The sequence below is a fragment of the Salmo salar genome, chromosome ssa19 (genome assembly GCF_905237065.1).
Source record: "Salmo salar chromosome ssa19, Ssal_v3.1, whole genome shotgun sequence".
Lineage (NCBI taxonomy): Eukaryota > Metazoa > Chordata > Actinopteri > Salmoniformes > Salmonidae > Salmo > Salmo salar.
Genome location: NC_059460.1, coordinates 73849861 through 73868407, shown reverse-complemented (window position 1 = coordinate 73868407; position 18547 = coordinate 73849861). Strand labels below are relative to the sequence as shown.

General features: G+C 43.9%; 1 protein-coding gene across 3 annotated transcripts in view; it reads left to right on the top strand.

Annotated features, from left to right (window-relative positions):
• Positions 1-18547, top strand: part of LOC106579603 (polypeptide N-acetylgalactosaminyltransferase 11) — a 52271-nt gene that overhangs the window by 10381 nt on the left and 23343 nt on the right. For all 3 annotated transcript variants that reach the window (XM_014159680.2, XM_045702714.1, XM_014159679.2), the window contains exons 2-6: positions 4668-4970; positions 6390-6513; positions 7962-8128; positions 8475-8603; positions 11311-11560. In XM_014159680.2, the coding sequence (XP_014015155.1) occupies positions 4706-4970; positions 6390-6513; positions 7962-8128; positions 8475-8603; positions 11311-11560 (935 nt within the window). In that variant the 5' untranslated portion in view covers positions 4668-4705. The remainder of the gene's footprint in view (positions 1-4667; positions 4971-6389; positions 6514-7961; positions 8129-8474; positions 8604-11310; positions 11561-18547) is intronic.

The window sequence follows — 18547 nt, the reverse complement described above, 5'->3', positions numbered from 1 at the left end:
ATACAAATATTTGCACATGTTAAGTTTGCTAAAAATAAACTCAGTTGACAGTGAGAGGACGTTTCTTTTTTTGCTGAGTTTATGAGATGAGTATTGCAAAATATGTAAACATTATTAAAGTGACTAGTGTTCCATTATTAAAGTGGCCAGTGATTCCAAGTCTATGTATGTAGGACAGCAGCCTCTAATGTGCTAGTGATGGCTATTTAACAGTCTGATGGCCTTGAGATAGAAGCTGTTTTTCTGTCTCTCGGTCCCAGCTTTGATGCACCTGTACTTACCTCGCCTTCTGGATGATAGCGGGGTGAACAGGCAGTGGCTCGGGTGGTTGTTGTCCTTGATGATATTTTTGGCCTTCGTGTGACATTGGGTGCTGTAGTTGTCCAAGAGGGCAGGTAGTTTGCCCCCGGTGATGCGTTGGGCAGACCGCACCACCCTCTGGAGAGCCCTGCGGCATACCAAGCGGTGATATGGCCCGACAGGATGCTCTCAGTTGTGCATCTGTAAAAGATTGAGGGTTTTAGGTGCCAAGCCAAATTTCTTCAGCTTCCTGAGATCTTCTTCACCACACTGTCTCTGTAGGTGGCCCATTTCAGTTTGACAGTGATGTGTACGCCGAGGAACTTGACGCTTTCCACCTTATCCACTGCTGTCCCATCGATGTGGATGGGGGGGGGTGCTCCCTCTGCTGTTTCCTGAAGTCCACGATCAACTCCTTTGTTTTGTTGATGTTGAGTGAGAGGTTGTTTTCCTGGCACCACACTCCCAGGGCCCTCACCTCCTCCTTGTAGGCTGTCTCGTCATTGTTGGTAATCAGGCCTGCTGTGTCGTCTGCAGACTTGATGATTGAGTTGGAGGCGTGCGTGGCTACGCAGTCATGGGTGAACAGGGAGTACAGGAGGGGCTGAGCATGCATCCTTTTGGGGCCCCAGTGTTGAGGATCAGTGAAGTGGATGTGTTGTTTCCTACCTTCACTACCTGGGGGCGGCCCGTCAGGAAGTCCAGGACCCAGTTGCACAGGGTGGGGTTCATACCCAGGGCCTCGAGCTTAATGATGAGCTTGGAGGGTACTATGATGTTGAATGCTGAGCTGTAGTCAATGAACAGCCTTCTTACATAGGTATTCCTCTTGTCCAGATGGGATAGGGCAGTGCGCAGTGTGATGGCAATTGCATCGTTTGTGGATCTATTGGGGCTGTAAGCAAATTGAATTGGGTCTAGGGTGTCAGGTAAGGTAGATAAGATCCTTGACTGGTCTCTCAAAGCACTTCATGATGACAGAAGTGAGTGCTACAGGGCGAAAGTCATTTAGTTTAATTACCTTTGCTTTCTTGGGTACAGGAACAATAGTGGCCATCTTGAAGCATGTGGGGACAGCAGACTGGGATAGGGAGAGATTGAATATGTCTGTAAGCACTTCAGCCAGCTGGTCTACGAATGCTCTGAACACGCGACTAGGGATGTCATCTGGGCCAGAAGCCTTGCGAGGGTTAACGCTTAAATGTCTTAATCAAGTCGGCCACGGAGAAGGGGAGCCCACAGTCTTTGGTAGCGTGCCGCGTCGGTGGGACTCTGTTATCCTCAAAGCGGGCGGTGAAGGTGTTTAGCTTGTCCGGAAGCAAGACGTCGGTATCCGCGACGTGGCTGGTTTTCCCTTTGTAGTCCATGATTGTCTGTAGACCCTGCCACGTACGTCTCGTGTCTGAGCCGTTGAATTGCAACTCCACTGTCTATACTGCAGTTTTGCCTGTTTGATTGCCTTACGGAGGGAATAACCACTGTTTGTATTCAGCCATATTCCCAGTCACCTTGCCCTGTTAAATGTGATGGTTCGCGCTTTCAGGTTTGGCGAATGCTGCCATCTATCCACGGTTTCTGGTTAGGACTAAAAACATTTTTAGTTCTTCCCGACTGTATGTAATAACACAACATTTCCTGGGCTAATAATGTAAGAAATAACACGTAAAAAAACAAAATAGTTCTGTCCTTTGCCTTGGTTATAAAAGCATGGGGTGGTTTGACATGGAATAAAAAACAAACATATGGGAGATGCTACTCTATGCATATTCATAAAATTGCAAGATGAAAAATGCCTGCAGTGCACTCTGCCAGACAGTGTCGGAGAAGGACGCTGTAATAATGAATGAACAATGTATTGTGTTAATACAGAATCTGGTAATCTATATAGGATAACTGTATTTAGACATTAAATGTTATCCTGCACATAGCCTAGATGTCCCTGCAATAATCATTATTCAATAATGATGTGGGTTTACAGCCTTATCTGGGTAAAACCTTCCCCTTCTGGCGTTTTAATTGTTGATGAAATGTCAAATTTCTCATTGGCTCTTGTGTTGCTGGGCTCATTGGCTTTTATGGCATTCCTAGTCAGGGCAGGGGGGTAGGACCCGGAGCATGACAACTTCTCCTCTAACCATGTCTCAGAGAGCTCCATTTCTCTAAATCCTTGTTCACACTGCAGGCCTTAATGCTTAAATCACTTTTGGAATACTGACTGGCCAAACAGCAGGCTATGTGACCAAATGGGATTTGTGTGTGTTCAGACCCATACCTCAGTGGTTCAGACAGCAGTCATTCACTGACATGGCTACTCTAACTAGTTGTCATAGTAACAAAGGGGGTGTACGCAGTGCTGTAGGCTGATTGGTGGTGGTGCTCGTGCTTTCTATTACTCAGAAGTTATGTGGCAAGCTAAGGTGACAACAATGCCTGCCATCAACATTTCCCAGTGGCTTTGTATGTTCAAAATCATAGTCTAAGAACAACTGAAAAAAACAAGTCCTTTTTGGTTAGCAAAATGTTTTCATTTTAGTCACTTCAAACTGCCAATGTGAACAAGGCTTTACTTTCCCCTTATTTTCCCTCTCCCAGCCTAGCTCTGTCCCTCTGAATTTGTGGTGGAGTGGTGATGCCACTGGTCTCTGTGTGAAACTGAGTGGGTTCTTCCTTGTATCAAGTAACAGAGACTTCAAAATACCTATTTTGTTTTACATTTAGGCTAATCACTGATGTTTAACGACTTGTTTTTCTGAGTACCATAGTTTCTGTGTTAGTTAGCCAAGTATGTAAATCTATATGCCTAATTATTGTGAACAATTTTTGTTTGTGTGGTTAATGGTTCACTTGTTGGTGAAATTCAAATGACCTTTGTCCTTATATAATTCAGCTATCAACATTTGACATTAGCTAGCCTATAGACTTTTTGTTAGCAGAAATGGGCTCTAGTCCAGCAGGTCATACTAGCGCATTGGTGCATTTCAACTAACCTAATTTCCTTTGTTTATTTACGAAAGTAGAAAGTATTGAGATTCTTCCTCATACTGTGGAACCACCTTCATAGAATTTGTTTTTTGCACATGCTTTAAAGAAGTTAGATGTGCAATGCCTTTGCCTTGGTCAAAAGGCAGTGTAGGCTACATGTGGGCTGTGAGTGGCGGCACTAACCACTAGACCACCCAAGCCATATTGCTCACCCCTTTAGGTTGGCCATGGGTATACCACGATGCAGTGGTATTGCAAAAATTTCAGCGAGGAACCAATTTTTCCCGTCAGAATTTCTGGGGACCCCATCTATTCCACAATGAATTCTCACGACCCAACCCTAAATCTAATGACACAACCTTAAAATCTGTCAATTTAGATTTTTACATCAAAATAACCTTAAATTCATTACATTTTCTAAATGAAAAGAAACCAATAAATTAGGCCTACTCGATAAAATATAATCTTTCTAATTATCTTTCTCAAAAACGTTAGTGTATTGTCCCATATAATAATTTGTACCCACTGCAGTTCATGGTTGCGACCCCAACTTTGAATACCACTGCCATATAGAATGTTGCACTTGGTTTCTTTCCTGAATCATTTGGCACACTGTGTGAGCTTCATACCATAGCTCAGTCTGTCCCCTTCAACTAGGACTAGCCTGATCCTTTCATCACATGCACTACTTCTGCATTTATCTATTAATGGCTTTGCACTTTTTCTTTTACTCTATCCCAAATGTTCTTCTCTAATGACTCATCGCCTCTCTCTTTCTATCTCTCTCTCTCACCTCTGATCATTTTCACTAACAAGCCACTAAGTGCCAAAGCAAAGGAACATTCTGTGACGTCCGTGTGCATCTGGTCACCGGTGAATCATGCTTAGGCCTAAGTGTTTTTCAGAGAGGACTAGCCTTGTTTTCGCCCTGCTGTCCTCATCTGACAGAAACTGTGATGGCTCCCCCATGCTGGGTTCTTTTGTTGTATTAAGATTTGTTTATCTGTTTGAATGCAGTGCCAAAAAGCGCACGTAATTATAATCAAACTCACATATCTGACATTCCTTGTTTTTCTGCCAGAGATGGGCAACAGAAATAAGGCGTATATTATTTTGGATGTTTTGTGGGTTATAAATAGATGTGTTTACAGAGCGTTTTCTTTTCAAAAAAGCCTCAGCAGGATAACTTGTGCATGTTTTCTTCCCTGAGAGAAGACAAGTGATATTTAGTTCCTTCAGGCTATTCATAGAAACTCAAGAACTCACTCAATGCACTGCAGAACTGAAAGCTTCCAGCTCACTCAATGCACCACATAACTGCTTGTATGCAGAAGTGTACGCTTCTATCTAGACCCTTTCTTTATTGTCTCTGGTTTCCGCGACAGGGGCCTGAGCACGGAGCGCCGACGATGCTAGGGCTACCATGGGTAGCGTCACACTGCGCTATTTCTGCTATGGCTGCCTCTTCACCTCCGTGACCTGGTCCGTCCTACTCTTCCTCTACTTCAGCCTGGGCCAAGACGGCGGCCGGCCCACCTTCAGGTATGTGCCCATCCAGGGGCCCCAGGCCCACCACTTCCAACCCCGTTTCTCCAAGGGCCCTGGAGGAGGGCCAGAACATGGCATTACGGCAGTCCCTGCAGCAGGAGCAGGAGGCAACAAGCAGACCGATTTCTCTCCTGAGATGGGTAAGTGAGCCCTCCTTCAGAGCATGAAACTTGAAACAACCCCCATTGGTCAAAGATGATTTCACTCTTATCTTTATAGGAGTTTACATGAAAATGAATGTTACCATAGCAGATTATGTAAAGAAGCTGGCCTGGACGAAAATCTCAAAATGGATGTCAGTTAATTACCGTAAATTCCGGACTATAATCCGCAACTTTTTTCCCATCTTTGAACCTCGCGGCTTAAACAATGACGCGGCTAATATATGGATTTTTCCCGCTTTCTGTGACGTGCTCAGTTTTTTGGCGGCATGAAGCTTTCATTAGACCAATGAAATTGCCTAACAACTTTTTGGTTTACTGTTTAGATTAAATCGAGCGCTCTCAAACTTCCCATCATTCTGATTACGGTAGTCATTTTGTCACCCTCATCATGGCAAAGACACGGAGAAATGCATATGATGCAGCTTTCAAGTTGAAGGCGATTGATCTGGCTGTTGGAAAAGGAAATAGAGCTGCTGCACGGGAGCTTGGTCTTAATGAGTCGATGATAAGACGTTGGAAACAGCAGCGTGAGGAATTGACTCAAAAAGACAACTAAAGATTACTGCAAAAATATATTTTTTTGTTACAAGCCGTGTTTCGTTAAAGCCTGTGTAAAGTTTATTTGTTTCAATGTACCGGTAGGCACCTGCGGCTTATAGACATGTGCGGCTTATTTATGTTCAAAATAAAACTTTTTTTTTTATTCAGTGGGTGCGGCTTAATAGTCCGGAAATTACGGTAATGAAGCTCATGTGAACTGCATCGTAATCAACTCCTATGGACTGTAGGCCTATTACCTTCAGAGTGTCACATACACCCAGAACGATGAGCTCTCACAGCTCCACAAGCTCAATCGTACCCATGACAAATTCTGGAATGGTTTAGGATATTTTGACAGTCTGTAATCTTCATGGGTCCAAAAGGGAAGTTTGTAATGTTGGTTTGCTCCCATGTCAACCAATAAAACGTTTAACAGGAGAGCGATGTGAAAAGTAAGTGTAGCCTAGGCGTTTCCACGATGTCTTTATGCATCAAAGCCCATTTATAGTTAGACAGTGAGAAACATAGGAACAATCAAGCTAACCGTAACTCATTACAGATTATCGGTTGGCATTGAGTGATTCTAACTGTCTGAAAGCAGGTGCAACGACGAAACACACAAATGGTGCATTGCAGCAATGAAAAAGCATTATTGAAATGTTTTTGAATTGGAGTAAAGTAAACCTAAGCCATTACCTCACACTCTGGACAAAGGCCCCTTGTGTTACCATGGCAACTTGGATACATCAATAGAATCCTCATACTGACCAACTACCACAAGTACCTTCCCTATTCTAAACAATTGAATAAACTTGCATTTTTTTTTTCTTCATCATCCCGTCTTTTCCTTTTCAGGTATGATTTTTAATGAGCAAGACCAGGAGGTGCGCGACATGGGCTATCACAAGCATGCTTTCAATGTACTGATCAGCAATCGACTAGGCTACCACAGAGACCTCCCCGACACTAGGGACGACAAGTGAGTGAGAGTGCGACAGCGTGTTTGTGCTTGGCATATATGTGGGTTTATTGACCCATTCAAAGTGAACGGCTGACGCAGCACTTTGCAAGCCATCGCATGAAGGGCGACGGTAGCCAAAGGCTAAATGGGAAATCATGTCAATCTCTCTCTGCCTGGCTTGTGGCCATTACAAAATCAAAGGACAAGCCAAATCATCTGTCTAGAGATGAATTGATTTAGCATTGGTCTGTGCCTAACAAGTAGGCCTGTAGGTTGGAGTTATCACACATGTTATGTGTTACGATGAGTTGCTTATAAATGTTTTAGGAGAGTTTGTAAATCCTGCAGACATGTTAGGATATGGCAGAGAGTGAGTAGTTAAGGCATAGGATTTTATAGCAAAGGGTAAAACTGTTAACGTGTCCAAGGGGTAAGGCTTTCACAACTTTCACAAGGTTGAAGTTCTGTAGGTGTGACAGTCACAAGCCAAATGTTGCATTACAAGCTGCACAGTGACAGAGCATGAGCGTAGGGTGCTTCAAAAATAATGTCAGAACTTTGTTTTCTTTATCATTATAAATCACATATAATGAATCATTTGATTTTTCTCTACAGTAGTATAACCTTAATATACTAGTACTTGACAATGTGGATGAAATAAGAATGTTAATTTGCTGTGGCCGTTGCTAGTTTAGACCAAGCTGCTCTTGGGTGTATCTGTTCCATATTTGAGGTTGGGATGTGGTACCATTTGGAGGTGTTTCTGTTTCTACATGACCAATCAAAATCAACTTGATACCTAAGTCATTTTCATCTCCAGATCCTTGGCGGTCAATCTACGGTGAGAGGGGCCGTTTCTATGGCAATTTAAAGGGAGACACAGAAATGCACAATGAAAACATGAACAGATTGTCTTCGCGGAGGGTGGATATTGAAATTCAGTCTGTTAGCTTTGTAAATAAATATATATTTAGTCCCTCTTTTGTTTTGTATTCTGTGGATTTCATTTAGAAAAAGCCCATGTTTTCACTCACAAACCTGCAGCCACTAGTTAGCTTGTCAGTTCGAAGTTAGCACCGTTCTGCCGCGGAGCAGCGCCACAGAGTTCTATTGAGCAGTGACCGCTTTTTGATCATCCCCATGATGAAATTCCATTCACTCTAAATATGCTAAATTCTAAGAGTAAGACGTCTAACTTCTAAACTATATACCATAAAGACATGGGTGTTGGACAGTTTTATTTTTTTTAATTTTTTAACACAAATGTCTATTGAATGGACATATTTGTATAAACCTTGAATGAATGAATCGTTTTATGGATGAACACCCTAATGAGTGAGTGGTGTTGTATGCATTCCATTATCAAAGAGGATCTGATCCTAGTTCTGTTTGTCCCTGTAGAACTACAGTGGTGTGCTAACATGCAATATGTGTTTATAGTGACTCCCATCCCATCCCTCTCTCAGGTGCCGAGACATGATCTATCCTCTGTCCCTCCCCGCGGCCAGCGTAGTGATCTGCTTCTTCAACGAGGCGTTCTCCGCCCTCCTGCGCACCGTGCACAGCGTCCTGGATCGCACGCCGGCCTACCTGCTGCATGAGATTATACTGGTGGATGACAGCAGTGAACTAGGCAAGCTGCTCTTTTCAGTTGTGCATCTCTATTGGTTTTGTTCAGGCTCGCCGGAGCGACGCAGACCATAACAAGGCCCAGTAAATTATTGGATGCTGTCACGGAATGTGTGGCTGTCTACAGTGTGCGTGCTTCATTGACCTACTTGGAGAACAAACACAGGCTACTGTATTGTATTGGCATATTGAAAAAGAGTGTTGTCTGTATCAACTGAAAAGTTCGCCAAGGGTCTTATGAGTAAGTTTAGATAGAAAATAGAGCTTTGATCGCAATGGGATCTACATGTATAGATAAAGATATCAGCTCCATCTGGAAGCATCTCTCCTGTCCTGTCTCTCCACCACAGCTGACCTGAAGGAAGATCTTGACAGCTATGTCCAGCAGCACAAACTCCAGGTCAAGGTCAAGGTGGTCCGTAACGAGAAGAGAGAGGGATTGATCAGAGGGAGGATGATAGGTGCTTCTCATGCCACCGGTGAGCCCCCCCAAACCATAACTCTTCACTAATGGGGAACACTTTATATTTAATAAACCATTTATAAAGAGTGTTTAAAGAATTGAATTACCATTTTTTTAATCATTGGTTTATTAAGGGACCTTAATATAAAGTGTTACCCAATAATGTAACAATATTCACACTGAGACGTGATCCCATTTCTGACACCATGTAACAATATGCACACTGACACGGGATCCCACTTCTGACACCGTGTAACAATATGCACACTGAGACTGGATCCCATTTCTGACACCATGTAACAATATTCACACTGAGACGGGATCCCATTTCTGACATCATGTAACAATATGCACACTGAGACGGGATCCCATTTTTGACACCATGTAACAATATGCACACTGAGACGAGATCCCATTTCTGACACCATGTAACAATATGCACACTGAGACGGGATCCCAGTTCTGACACTGAGACTGGATCCCACTTCTGACACCATGTAACAATATGCACACTGAGACAGGATCCCACTTCTGACACCATGTAACAATATGCACACTGAGACGGGATCCCACTTCTGACTCCATGTAACAATATGCACACTGAGACGGGATCCCATATCTGACACCATGTAACAATATGCACACTGAGACTGGATCCCATTTCTGACACCATGTAACAATATGCACACTGAGACGGGATCCCAGTTCTGACACTGAGACTGGATCCCATTTCTGACACCATGTAACAATATGCACACTGAGACAGGATCCCACTTCTGACACGGGATCCCACTTCTGACATCATGTAACAATATGCACACTGAGACTGGATCCCATTTCTGACACCATGTAACAATATGCACACTGACACGGGCACCCATTTCTGACACCATGTAGCAATATGCACACTGAGACGGGATCTCATTTCTGACACCATGTAACAATATGCACGCTGAGACTGGATCCCATTTCTGACACCATGTAACAATATGCACACTGAGACAGGATCCCACTTCTGACACTGAGACGGGATCCCACTTCTGACATCATGTAACAATTTGCACACTGACACGGGATCCCATTTCTGACACCATGTAACAATATGCACACTGACATGGGATCCCACTTCTGACACTGAGACGGGCACCCATTTCTGACACCATGTAACAATATGCACACTGAGACGGGATGCCATTTCTGACACCATGTAACAATATGCACACTGAGACGGGATCCCATTTCTGACACCATGTAACAATATGCACACTGAGACAGGATCCCACTTCTGACACTGAGACGGGATCCCACTACTGACACCATGTAACAATATGCACACAGAGACTGGATCCCATTTCTGACACCATGTAACAATATGCACACTGAGACTGGATCCCACTTCTGACACCATGTAACAATATGCACACTGACATGGGATCCCACTTCTGACACTGAGACTGGATCCCATTTCTGACACCATGTAACACTATGCACACTGATACGGGATCCCATTTCTGACACCATGTAACAATATGCACACTGACATGGGATCCCACTTCTGACACCATGTAACAATATGCACACTGAGACTGGATCCCACTTCTGACACCATGTAACAATATGCACACTGAGACTGGATCCCACTTCTGACACCATGTAACAATATGCACACTGAGACGGGATCCCACATCTGACACTGAGACTGGATCCCATTTCTGACACCATGTAACAATATGCACACTGATACGGGATCCCATTTCTGACACCATGTAACAATATGCACACTGAGACGGGATCCCACATCTGACACTGAGACTGGATCCCATTTCTGACACCATGTAACAATATGCACACTGATACGGGATCCCATTTCTGACACCATGTAACAATATGCACACTGACATGGGATCCCACTTCTGACAACATGTAACAATATGCACACTGAGACGGGATCCCACTTCTGACACCATGTAACAATATGCACACTGAGACGGGATCCCATTTCTGACACCATGTAACAATATGCACACTGAGACTGGATCCCATTTCTGACACCATGTAACAATATGCACACTGAGACGGGATCCCACTTCTGACACCATGTAACAATATGCACACTGAGACGGGATCCCACTTCTGACACCATGTAACAATATGCACACTGAGACGGGATCCCACTTCTGACACCATGTAACAATATGCACACTGAGACGGGATCCCATATCTGACACCATGGAACAATATGCACACTGAGACGGGATCCCACTTCTGACACCATGTAACAATATGCACACTGAGACGGGATCCCACTTCTGACACCATGTAACAATATGCACACTGAGACGGGATCCCACTTCTGACACCATGTAACAATATGCACACTGAGACGGGATCCCATTTCTGACACCATGTAACAATATGCACACTGAGACTGGATCCCATTTCTGACACCATGTAACAATATGCACACTGAGACGGGATCCCACTTCTGACACCATGTAACAATATGCACACTGAGACATGGACGTCTTCTGTCAAGTTCAGTACCGATGTAATAGGGTTATTATAATCAGCAGCAGTCTGATATAGGGGACCATGGTACAGATGAACCATGGTACAGATGAACCAAACTGTAGTTGTGTACCCTTATCCCCAAGAAACCCTGATCTGAGAACTCTCCCCATTGTTCTCCATCCTCTCTCCTGATTGGCGTTTCCTCTCTGAAGGGGAGGTGCTTGTGTTCCTGGACAGCCACTGTGAGGTGAATGAGGCGTGGCTGCAGCCCCTGCTGGCTCCCATCCAGCGGGACCGCAAAACAGTAGTGTGTCCCGTCATTGACATTATTAGCGCTGACACCCTGGCCTACAGCCCCTCCCCCATTGTCCGGGGGGGATTCAACTGGGGGCTGCACTTCAAGTGGGACACCGTGCCCGCCTCAGAGCTCAACAGTCATGACGGAGCAGTGGGCAGCATCAGGTAACCAGCCCCTTGGGTCTTTAAGGGCTTCGCACACAATATTTGCCAATTATTCTTTTCAGAATTCTTCAAGATGTTGGGGATTAATTTTCAAGACTTGACATACATTTTCAAGCAGATTGAAGTCAAAACTGAAACTTGTCCACTCAAGAACATCAACTGTCTTCTTGGTAAGCAACTCCAGTGTACAGTTGGCCTTGGGTAGTAGGTTATTTAACCCAAGGGCTAGTCTTCCAAGAGTCCATAAGAATTGTAAAAAACTGAAATTTGAAAATAACAAAAGTAAAAACACAAAGATTTACATTCCCTATACATTGCGCGGTCTATAGGTGGCCTTGGTTCTGCTCCGTGTGTTACGAGAGTGTTTGCCTTTGACTATATCCAGTTTATCATGTACAGTGCATTCAGAAAGTATTCAAACCCCTTGACTTTTTCAACATTTTGTTATGTTAGAGCGTTATTCAAAAATTGATTAAATAGTGTTTTACCCTCATCAATCTACACACAATACCCCATAATAACAAATCAAAAACAGGTTTAGACATTTTTGCAAATGTGATATTTTTTTTTAAAGTATTCAGACCTTTTACTCAGTACATTGTTGAAGCACCTTTGGCAGCGATTACAGCCTCGAGTCTTCTTGCGTATGACGCTACAAAGTTGGCACACCTGTATTTGGGGAGTTTCTCCCATTTTTCTCTGCAGATTCTCTCAAGCTCTGTCAGGTTGGATGGGGAGCGTCGCTGCACAGCTATTACCAGGTCTCTCCAGAGATGTTCGATCGGGTTTAAGTCTGGGCTGGGCCAGAGCCCAGACTCCAATATAAGGATATAACATCTATAGAAGAGACAGAAATTCTTATGGGGGAGGTGTTGCTGTATATAGCTTTTTTTCCAATATGGCGTAGCAGTTCAGACGTCCTCTACCCTCCTCTTGTCGTGTCCCGTGTATATATATATTTATTTTTTTCTTCACTTATCCTTTTATATATATATATTTTTTAATTCTAAAAACTCAACCTCAAAGCACTCTCCTGCAACCCGCCTCACCAATTTAAAAAAGAAAGTATTATTTACCTCATCTGAATTCCACAACAGAAGCTAGCAAGTGTTTAGCCATTTTCACTGGCTAACGTTGAAGTTCAGCTAGCCACGGTTAGCTGTCCTCAGCTATCCATTAGCTCGAAAAGCTATCGCCAGTTTTTGTACAGCGCGACTCAGACCAGAGCATACCGGACCTATTCTCTCTCCTTTCCCCGATTTCTACCGCAGGCTCTGGACATTTACACCTGGATCTTGCAGCTAACTAGCTGCTACCTGAGTGACTATTGGCAACGTCGGTCACGGAATTAACACACATTATTACGGAGCTAGCCAGCTAGCCAGCTGAAGAGTTCCGTCAGCCACTCCTGGGTTATTCCTGAGCTAGCCAGCTGAAGTGTCTCCTGGGCTACAACTCACCTATCCTGACCCGTTTTACTGCCGATGCGGAGCCCCATCGGGTCTTCACGACTGGACCACCGACGTTATCTGCCCGAGGGAGTTATCCAACTGGCCCCTCCGTCGCGACGTAACCTGATCGCCCATCTGCGGCCCGCTAATCGTTAGCTGTCTTTTCGGCTGCGATCTGAATAGGTCTATCGGACACTTTTCTTGGGCCACTATAACTAACTATTTTGCCAACTTGGACTGGTCCCCCCTTCCACACGGAACCCCACTAACCCACAGACGGAAACGCATGAGGTGGCTAAAAACAGACCTCCCTCCCATCTTCCACCAGCTTGCTACCTATGGCCCGGCTAGCTGTCTGAATCTCACTGGACCCTTTGATCACTCGGCTAAGCATGCCTCTCCTTAATGTCAATATGCCTTCTCCATTGCTGTTCTGGTTAGTGTTTATTGGCTTATTTCACTGTAGAGCCTCTAGCCCTGCTCATTATACCTTATCCAACCTCTCAGTTCCTCCACCCACACATGCTATGACATCTCTGGTTTCAATGATGTTTCTAGAGACAATATCTCTCTCATAATCACTAAATGCCTAGGTTTACCTCCTCTGTACTCACATCCCACCATACCTTTGTCTGTACATTATACCTTGAAGCTATTTTATCGCCCCCAGAAACCTGCTCCTTTTTCTCTCTATTCTGGACGTCACAGACGACCAATTCTTATAGCTTTTAGCCGTACCCTCATACTTATTCTTCTCTGCTCCTCTGGGGATGTAGAGGTGAATCCAGGCCCTGCAGTGCCTGGCTCCACTCCTACTCCCCAGGCGCTCTCTTTTGATGACTTCTGTAACCGTAATAACCTTGGTTTCATGCATGTTAACATTAGAAGCCTCCTCCCTAAGTTTGTTTTATTCACTGCTTTAGCACACTCTGCCAACCCGGATGTCCTAGCTGTGTCTGAATCTTGGCTTAGGAAGTCCACCAAAAACTCTGAAATCTTCATCCCTAACTGCAATGTTTTCAGACAAGATAGAACGACCAAAGGGGGCGGTGTTGCAATCTACTGCAGAGATAGCCTGCAGAGTTCTGTCCTGCTATCCAGGTCTGTACCCAAACAATTTGAACTTCTACTTTTAAAAAATCCACCTCTCCAAAAACAAGTCTCTCACCGTTGCCGCCTGCTATAGACCCCCCTCGGCCCCTAGTTGTGCTCTGGACACCATATGTGAACTGATTGCCCCCCATCTATCTTCAGAGCTCGTGCTACTAGGTGACCTAAACTGGGACATGCTTAACACCCCAGCCATCCTACAATCCAAGCTTGATGCCCTCAATCTCACACAAATTATTAATGAACCCACCAGGTACAACCCCAAAGCCGCAAACACTGGCACCCTCATAGATATCATCCTAACCAACGTGCCCTCTAAATACACCTCTGCTGTTTTCAACCAAGATCTCAGCGATCACTGCCTCATTGCCTGCACCCGTAATGGGTCAGCGGTCAAACGACCTCCACTCATCACTGTCAAACGCTCCCTGAAACATTTCAGTGAGCAGGCCTTTCTAATCGACCTGGCCCTGGTATCCTGGAAGGATATTGACCTCATCCCGTCAGTAGAGGATGCCTGGTTATTTTTTTTAAATGCCTTCCTCTCCATCTTAAATAAGCATGCCCCTTTCAAGAAATTTAGAACCAGGAACAGATATAGCCCTTGGTTCTCCCCAGACCTGACTGCCCTTAACCAACACAAAAATATCCTGTGGCGTTCTGCATTAGCATCGAACTGCCCCCGCGATATGCAACTTTTTAGGGAAGTTAGAAACCAATACACACAGGCAGTTAGAAACGCCAAGGCTAGCTTTTTCAAACAGAAATTCGCTCGTGCAACTCCAACTCTAAAAAGTTCTGGGACATTGTAAAGTCCATGGAGAATAAGAACACCTCCTCCCAACTGCCCACTGCACTGAGGATAGGAAACTCTGTCACCACCGATAAGCCCACTATAATTGAGAATTTCAATAAGCATTTTTCTACGGCTGGCCATGCTTTCCACCTAACTACCCCTACTGCATTCAACAGCACTGCACCCCCCACAGCTACTCGCCCAAGCCTCCCCCATTTCTCCTTCTCCCAAATCCATTCAGCTGATGTTCTGAAAGAGCTGCAAAATCTGGACCCCTACAAATCAGCTGGGCTTGACAATCTGGACCCTTTCTTTCTAAAATTATCTGCCGAAATTATTGCAACCCCTATTACTAGCCTGTTCAACCTCTCTTTCGTGTCGTCTGAGATTCCCATAGATTGGAAAGCAGCTGCTGTCATCCCCCTCTTCAAAGGAGGTGACACTCTTGACCCAAATTGCTACAGACCTATATCCATCCTACCCTGCCTTTCTAAGGTCTTCGAAAGCCAAGTCAACAAACAGATTACCGACCATTTCGAATCCCACCGCACCCTCTCCGCTATGCAATCTGGTTTCAGAGCTGGTCATGGGTGCACCTCAGCCACGCTCAAGGTCCTAAACGACATCGTAACCGCCATCGATAAGAAACAATACTGTGCTGCCGTATTCATTGACCTGGCCAAAGCTTTTGACTCTGTTAATCACCACATCCTCATCGGCAGACTCAGTAGCCTTGGTTTCTCAAACGATTGCGTCGCCTGGTTCACCAACTACTTCTCTGACAGAGTTCAGTGTGTCAAATCGGAGGGCCTACTGTCTGGACCTCTGGCAGTCTCTATGGGGGTACCACAGGGTTCAATTCTTGGGCCAACTCTTTTCTCTGTATACATAAATGATGTCGCTCTTGCTGCTGGTGAATCTCTGATCCACCTCTACGCAGACGACACCATTCTGTACACTTCTGGCCCTTCTTTGGACACTGTGTTAACAACCCTCCAGACGAGCTTCAATGCCATTCAACTCTCCTTCCGTGGTCTCCAACTGCTCCTAAACACAAGTAAAACTAAATGCATGCTCTTCAACCGATCGCTGCCTGCACCTGCCCGCCTGTCCAGCATCACTTCTCTGGACGGTTCTAACTTAGAATTTGTGGACAACTATAAATACCTAGGTGTCTGGTTAGACTGTAAACTCTCCTTCCAGACTCACATCAATCATCTCCAATCCAAAGTGAAATCTCGAATTGGCTTCCTATTTCGCAACAAAGCATCCTTCACTCATGCTGCCAAACATACCCTCGTAAAACTGACCATCCTACCAATCCTCGACTTCGGCGATGTCATTTACAAAATAGCTTCCAATACCCTACTCAACAAGCTGGATGCAGTCTATCACAGTGCCATCCGTTTTGTCACCAAAGCCCCATATACTACCCACCACTGCGACCTGTACGCTCTCGTTGGCTGGCCTTCGCTTCATAATCGTCGCCAAACACATTGGCTCCAGGTCATCTACAAGACCCTGCTAGGTAAAGTCCCCCCTTATCTCCGCTCACTGGTCACCATAGCAGCACCCACCTGTAGCACGCGCTCCAGCAGGTATATCTCTCTGGTCACCCCTAAAGCCAACTCCTCCTTTGGTCGTCTCTCCTTCCAGTTCTCTGCTGCCAATGACTGGAACGAACTACAAAAATCTCTGAAACTGGAAACACTTATCTCCCTCACTAGCTTTAAGCACCAGCTGTCAGAGCAGCTCACAGATAACTGCACCTGTACATAGCCCATCTATAATTTAGCCCAAACTACTACCTCTTCCCCTACTGTATTTATTTATTTTATTTATTTTGCTCCTTTGCACCATATTATTTATATTTTATCTCTGAACTTTCTTCAAACTACAAATCTACCATTCCAGTGTTTTTCTTGCTATACTTTATTTACTTTGCCACCATGGCATTTTTTTTTGCCTTTACCTCCCTTATCTCACATCATTTGCTCACATTGTATATAGTCTTATTTTTTTTTCTTCTACTGCATCATTGATTGTATGTTGTTTTACTCCATGTGTAACTCTGTGTTTTTGTATGTTGTCGAACTGCTTTGCTTTATCTTGGCCAGGTCGCAATTGTAAATGAGAACTTGTTCTCAACTTGCCTACCTGGTTAAATAAAGGTGAAATAAAATAAAATAAAAATAAAATAAATAAATAAATATATTGAAAGCCATATCCCTGTAATGCTTAGAGAATATCTTATGTCAAGTGATATTGAAGTGTTGTGGTTGCAGGTTAACCTGGAACATCTAAAGCCTTTTCTTTTGGGGTGTTGCTAAAGGTCACCAAGTGCTAACAGTCAGTAGCTAAATAATATGTGTGAAATGCTTGATAGTGTATGTGATGTAAACAGAGAGGTCTACTTTCTTGGGGACCTGAATATTGACTGGTTTGCATCAAGCTGTCCGCTCAAGAGGAAGCTTCTCACTGTAACCAGTACCTGTAATCTGGTTCAGATTATTAATCAACCTACCAGGGTGTTTACAAACACTACAGGAACAACACCATCCACAAGTATCAATCACATTTTTAGTAATACTGTAGAACTTTGTTCTAAAGCTGTATCCGTTCCCATTGAATGCAGTGATCACAATATAGTGGCTATATCCAGGAAGATTTTGCTGTGAGTCTTATGTGGATGATGTGATTAATAAGGAGCATCCAGATGCTGTACTTGATTAATTTATGAAATTGCTTCTTCCAATTACTGATAAACATGTGCCTGTTAAGAAGCTGACTGTTAGAACTGTTAAGGCTTAATGGATTAAAGAGGCATTTAAGAACTGTATGGTTGAAAGAGATGGGGCGAAAGGATTGGCTAATAAGTCTGGCTGCACATCTGACTGGCTGACTTAATGCAAATTGAGAAATTATGTGACTAAACTCAACAAAAATAAGAAACTGTTATGAAGCCAAGATTAATGATATAAAGAATGATGGGAAAAAAACCAACTTCAGAGTACTTTAAATGAAATTATGGGCAGAAAGACATATTCAACTTTCATCGAATCAGAGGGCTTATTCATCACAAAACCATTTGATGTTGCCAATTATTTGAATGATTACTTCATTGGTAAAGTGTGCAAACTTAGGCAGGAAATGCCAACAATGAACAGTGCTATCATATTCATGCATAAAAAAACAAATAATGAAAGAAAAGTTTTGCAAGTTTGAATTTTGTAAAGTTAGTTTGGGAGAGGTGGAAACATGATCAATCAGCAAACCTCCTGGCATTGACAACTTAGATGGAAAGCTACTGAGAATGGTAGCTGACTATAGCCACCCCCATCTGTCATATCTTTAATCTGAGTCTAGAGGAAAGTCTTTGTCCTCAGGCCTGGAGGGAAGCCAAAGTAATTCCGCTACCCAAGAGTAGTAAAGCGACCTTTACTGGTTCTAACAGCAGGCCTATCAGCTTGCTGCCTGCTCTTAGCGAACTGTTGGAAAGAATTGTGTTTAACCAAATACAATGCTATTTCTCTGTAAACAAATTAACAACAGACTTTCAACATGCTTATAGAGAAGGGCACTCGACATGTACTGCACTGACACAAATGACTGATGATTGGTTGAAAGAAA